A 6,000-nucleotide genomic window follows, 5' to 3' on the forward strand; every position below is an offset into this window, starting at 1 on the left:
AGCTAGGCCATATCAGAGGTGGGATTTGAACTCAGGTTTCCCAGACTGCATCGTTACCTCTGTTTTTGGTTTCTGTGAGATGTCTGTCCACTGAGTTTCATCACCCAGGAGAAGAGGCTTGTTCATTTCCCATCAGCTTCTACCTTTTTGGTCTCTCCTTATCAGTCAAAAAGCACTTATTAAGCACTGACTGTGTGCCAAGACACTATGACCAGTACTGGACATTCAGAGGCAAAAGGGATGCAACTTCTTCCCCACCAAGGAACTTACAGGCCCCAGAAAGGATGAAACATTAAAATAGAGACTTTTTCTACTCAGGAGAAGAGTGAAGAGAGAAGAGTAGCCACCTAGTATAGTGGGTGAAAGCGTGAATTTGGGGTCTGAGCCCCGCTGTGCCCCAGATGAGTCAGGTGACCAAGGACAGGACAGTTCATCTCGTGGGGTTGTGAGAGGTAGGGTTGCATAGTAGTTAGTGAGATGGCCATGGAGTCACGTGGCCTGGGGTCACCTCCTCCCCTTGTGCACCCTGGCTATGTGACCCTGGACAAGTCACTCGGGGCCGCAGGCCCCATTCAAAGGCTGCAGGGGCAGAGAAGGAAGTTCCTTATTGGGAGTGCCCTGCCCAGAGGAAATCACCCGCCCCAGGCCCCAAATCATGTTTTCAGCCCCTACTTTTTTGTCTTGTTTTGAGTATTGAATGACATCAGCAGGTGAAGTCCATATAAGCCACAAAATGCCATAAACATTCTCTCAGTCTCTCCCCCTCCTCTCCTCCTCCTTTTCTCCTTTCTCCTCCTCCTCCTCCATCCTCCTCCTTCTCTTCCCCCTCCTCCCTTCCCCTCCCCGCCCCCAACTGAAGTCTTTGGCCTTGGGTCTTCTGCTCTTTTCAGAGTGGACCCAGCGTTGAAGCGCGTTGCCGTGTTTCTTTCTCAGAATCTATGCTTCCTTATTTCCCTGCAGACCGGCACTGGCTTCAGCTTTACCGACGATGCCCGAGGGTTTGCAGCCAGTGAAGATGATGTAGCAAGAGACTTATACAGGTGCAATCCCCTTCTCCCTGGGCATGCCTTCCCCTCCCCCGCCACCTCTTTCTAAGTCTCTTCTCATTTCAGTTCAATGTGATGAGCATTTGTGAAGCACCTACTATGGGCCAGTCACTCTGCTGGGTGGAAATAGTCCCTGCCCTCAAAGTGTTTCCATTCTACTGGGGAGGGGTCAGAAACAATGTGTCCATAAGAATGAAATACAAGATATGTGTGTGTGCATGCGTGCACATTTGCACACATGTACACACACGTTATATTGTACGTCTTCACACATGTTCATATATGAACATGTACGAATGCATTCAATATAAGCGTGTGTCTATGCATGTGTTCATATATGAACACGTGCGAATACCTGCAACATAACATGTCTACGCATGTATACACATATGTACGTATATTTGTGTACACATGTCTACATGTATATACACAAAAACACATGTAAATGTGTGTGTGTGTATATGTATATATGTATGTATATATATATATACATATAAAATATGTGTGTGTATATACATATACATGTGATTTCCAAGAGGAGCACAAAGGTTTAATATGAAGGGCAGTGTAAGAGTCAATGAAGGAACATATATTAAGTACCTACTATGCACCGAGCATTGTGCTAAGTGTCTGGGATACAAAGACTGGTTGAACTCGCCCTTGCCCTCAGGAGGCTTACGTTCTCAAAGGGGCGATGACGCACACACATGTAAGTGTGTGACGTGTTCAGAGCAGGCACCGAGTCACTTGAGAGGGCACTAGCATTGGGGTGGGGGGGAACAACAGCGTGAAGACCTTCCTGCCGAAGGGGATGCTGGAGTCTGGAAGGAGGCCCAGAATTTGGGCGCAGCGCAGGGGTGGCAGGAGGGGATGGAGACAGAGAAGGGCTGGGCCTGGGCTGGGTGGGAGTGGTGGCCAGGGGATTGGCTCTAGCCAAGACAGCTCGACCCGCCCTTCACCGCAGCCAGGACCATCTTCCCCAGACCTAGGATTCCTGGTGTCTCTGCCCCAGCGCCTGGAGATGTTCTTGCTAGATGACAGAAGGGAAGGCCAGTCTCCTTCTGAAAGTGTACCGACACAGAGAATTCAAAAAATCTGTCCACGGTTCCCTCTTTCCCTGTATTTTTCTTTTCATCATATTACAATTTGTTCTGGCCAAAAAAAAAAAAGCAGAACCCGCCTATGATTGATGAAGACTCCAGGTGAGGGTGTAACAAGAGGAAATGAAATCTTAGACCTTCGCTGGGAGCCTGGGGGAACGTCTCCTGAGAAGCCTGGGGAGCACAGCAGGACGTGTTAGAAAGCTATCCTTCTGAAGGCTTTCAGCCAGATGCTCAGGAGGCCCCAGCTGGAGGGATGGAGGCAGGCCTGACTAGGCCTGGAGCCCCAAGGTGGCACCTGGGCTCAGCCGTTGCCCATCCTCCTCCTCGGCCTCGGTGACCTTGGCCAAGGCCCCGCCCCCTCGGGCCACCGCTCACTGCTCTGCCAGATGAGAGCCTTGCAGCCCTAACGTGACTCGCTGGTCTTGGTCTCTGCGTGCCGACCGACCGCTGCATTCCGGGCTTTGTAGACGGCGACCTTCAGTAGCTACCTTCCTTCTGTCTTAGCGGATCATTGGAGAACTTCCAGACAGGCCCTTCGGGTCATTAGCTTGTCTCTTCTGTCTTTTCAGGCGGAGGTACTCCAGACTGGAATTCTCTTCTTTTTGTCCTCCTGTCCCCAGTATCATGCACCCCGGGGACCCATGTTGAATGTTTGTTCATTAAGTAAAGAATTTGTTTTGCAGAAAAAGTGAGTTGAGAAAAATGGAGCGCCTCTAGGAGTTATGTTTGGGAAGCACTTTATGTGGGTTATCTCATTTAAGTCTTCCGCCAGCCCTGTGAGATAAAGTATTGCACGTACCCCCATTTTACAGAGGGGTAAACTGAGGCTCAGTAAAGTTAAGTAACTTGCCCATGGTCACAGAGGCAGCAAATGTCATAGGCAAATTTGAACTCAAGTCTTTCTAGCCAACAGCTAACATTTCTTTCTCATTTTATACACACACACACACACACACAAATTCTTCACATTATATATTAATTATATGATTAATATATTATATATTGTTATATATATGAGTTTTGCAAAGTACTTTGCAAATAACCCTGGGAGGGAGGTGCTATTATTACCTTCCATTTTACTGATGAGGCAAGCAGGGATTAAATGACTTGCCCAGGGCCACCCAGCTAGTTAGTGTCTGAGGCAGGGTTTGAACTCAGGTCTTCCTGACTCTAGGTCCAGCCTTCTATCCCTGACACCCCATAGCTGCCCAGTCGATTCATTTAGGTAGGGTATGCCACCTACAAGGGGCAGGGACTGGCTTTGTGATCTCGCTGGTATAGAGAACTTCCAGGTGAGGAAACTCCCTCCCCCAGTGTGGGGCAGCCCCTTCTCAGCAAGGTGGAGGTAGCCCAGAGCTCTGAGAGCCTAAGTCTTTGCTCAGGGTCACACAGCCCTCCCTGGCTCTGCTCACTGCACCCAGCTGCCTCTGTTTCCAAATATTTACTTTTTTAAAAAGTACAACTTTCATCGCTAGCTTTTGTTTGTATATCCCATTCCTTACTGTATCCCTCCCCTTTGCCTTATCCATCAAGTGATCCCTCATCATAACAGAAGAAAAGGGAAAAAAGGGGGACAAAGCAGTTCAAGACAGCCCTCTGATGCATCTTTCCTGTCTGGTAGTGCAAACGGTAGTCCCCACCCATAGACCCCCACCTCTATAAAGAGGGATGCAGAGTCCATGTTTTGAATTCTGCTCCAGGGCCAGTCTTGGTCAGCGTAACCACGCAACGTTCAGCTTTGTTTTTTTGTGGTCCTAATTGTGTATCTTTCCTTGGTTCTGCATCATCACAACAGTTCCATTTAGCTTGCGTGCTCCTCTCTCATATTTACAGTCACTCTTCCTAGCTTCAGTCCTCTAATGTCAATATGGGCCTTCTCATTCAGGAAGCTCACTTAGATCCCCTGGGAAGATCTGGAAGGGGCTTGCAGGCCGCTGGCTCTGGCCCCTTCGCTTTACAGATGAGGAAATGGAAACCCTGACAGGCTAAGTGATTTATCCAAGGTCCTACAGGTGGGCACTGGTGGTGCTAGGATTTGAACCCAGGTCCTCTGACTTTGTATCTGTCATTCTTTTCAGCCCGTAAATTGCTCCTAAAGAGAAAGGCAGGAATTTTTTCAGGCTAGCAGGATCTTTAATATTAATGGGCCGTGCCCAAAGCCGCCAGTGGTCCTGAGCGGAATGGTGGGTTCCTAGGCTGGCAGAGCTGGCAGGATTGTCTAGAAAAGAGAGGGGCTACCACTTGCCTCTGCCCACACAGCTGGCTTGTGGCCGAGCCAGGACTCGAACCCAGGTCTTCTCCCTCTTCTCCTGGTGCCCTGCCCCCGGAGCACAGGCCCCCATCAGAAACTTCTGCCTCCTTCACTTCTGGGTTTCAGGGCAGGGGGCCCAGGTTCCCTGGGTAGAGAAAGCAGAAAAACTTTGGTCACCTATCTCCCACCTTCTGTCCTTGAGACAGTCACCAACCCCTGCTTGTTTAGGAGGAAGTATGGCCGCTGTCCCTAGTACTTTTCTGGGTGACTCTCCAAGCCAGGTTCTTAATGGACACCCCTTCATTTCTGGGCAGAATGTCTAGAAGCCCAGTCCTCTGCCTTCAGGCCTGGGAGGTCTGGGAGCAGAGCGGCCATGCGCAGGGTTGTTCTGTCCCCATGCCAGGGTCCCCATCTGTCCTTCTTTGCCCCCTTCACTTGGGCAGAAACCTACGGAAAGCTAGATTAAGGAAAGCAATCCATCCCCTGCAAGTTAGACCTGACACCCCCCCACACACCCTTCTTCATCCTTGTTTAGAACCATTAAAAATCGCAGCTGACCCTCACTGTGGATATTTACTGCCGCCATGTGGTCCGTCTCTTCTCGCGTGGCACAGAAACAGAACCACGTTCAAAGCCCCCATTGTTTATGGTGGTTTTCAGTCCTTTTCCCTTCAGGCTCCTTGCACAGGAAGACCGCTAATCAAAGGGGATGCAGAAAACTGATTTCAGCTGTCTGCTTTATAGCTTGCATATTGTGTGTGTGTGTGTGTGATTGTGCATGTCTGTGAATGAGTATGACAATGTGTGTGATGTGTATGAATATGTGTGAGTGTGAAAATGTGTGTAAATAGGTGTGTGAATATGTGTGACTGTAAGTAGATGAATGTGAGAATGTGTGTGGTGTGTGTGAATGTGATGTGTGTGGATCTGTGTATGTGAATCTGTGTATTTGAGTGTGAAAATATGTGTGAATAGGTGTATGAGTGTGTATGTGAACAAATGTCACAATGTCTGTGGTGGGTGTGAATGTGTGTGAATGTATGTGATGTGTGTATTTGAACAAGTATGAAAATATGTGTAAAGTATTTGAACATGTGTCTGTGTGTATGAATGTATAAGTGTATATATGAGTGACTGTGAGAATAAGTGTGTGGTGTGTGAGTATGTGTATGTGAGTGAGTGTGAAAATGTGTGTGTGTGGGGAGGAGTAGGTGTATATGTATGTGAATATGTGTGCATGTGAATAAATGTGAGAATGTGTGTGAATGTGTGTAAATATGTGTATGAGTATGTGCGTGTGAATGAGTGTGATACGTGTAAATGTCTGTGAGTATTAATGTGATGGATATGTGAATGTGTCTGTGATGTGCGTATGCATGTGATGAATGTGCATGTGATTGTGAATGTGTGTAAATATGTGTGAGTGTGTATATGCGAGTGTGTATGATATGTGAATAAATGTGTGTGTGAATGCATGTGATATGTGTGAATGTCTGAGTATTAATGTGTGATGGATATGTGAATATGTGTCTGTTGTGTGTATGCATGTGATATATGTGCGTGTGATTGTGAATATATGTGAATGAGTGTGAGAATGTGT

The 6,000-nt window shown here is 47.8% G+C and overlaps 1 protein-coding gene across 2 annotated transcripts in view; it reads left to right on the plus strand.

The window, feature by feature from the left end:
- The window catches only part of LOC114050630 (probable serine carboxypeptidase CPVL), a 125,092-nt gene that overhangs the window by 36,404 nt on the left and 82,688 nt on the right, over positions 1-6,000 (plus strand). For both annotated transcript variants that reach the window (XM_027872468.1, XM_027872467.1), the window contains exon 6: positions 961-1,040. In XM_027872468.1, coding sequence (XP_027728269.1) covers positions 961-1,040 — 80 coding nt within the window. The remainder of the gene's footprint in view (positions 1-960; positions 1,041-6,000) is intronic.

Source organism: Vombatus ursinus, unplaced genomic scaffold (assembly GCF_900497805.2).
Source record: "Vombatus ursinus unplaced genomic scaffold, bare-nosed wombat genome assembly UNPS02014799.1, whole genome shotgun sequence".
Lineage (NCBI taxonomy): Eukaryota > Metazoa > Chordata > Mammalia > Diprotodontia > Vombatidae > Vombatus > Vombatus ursinus.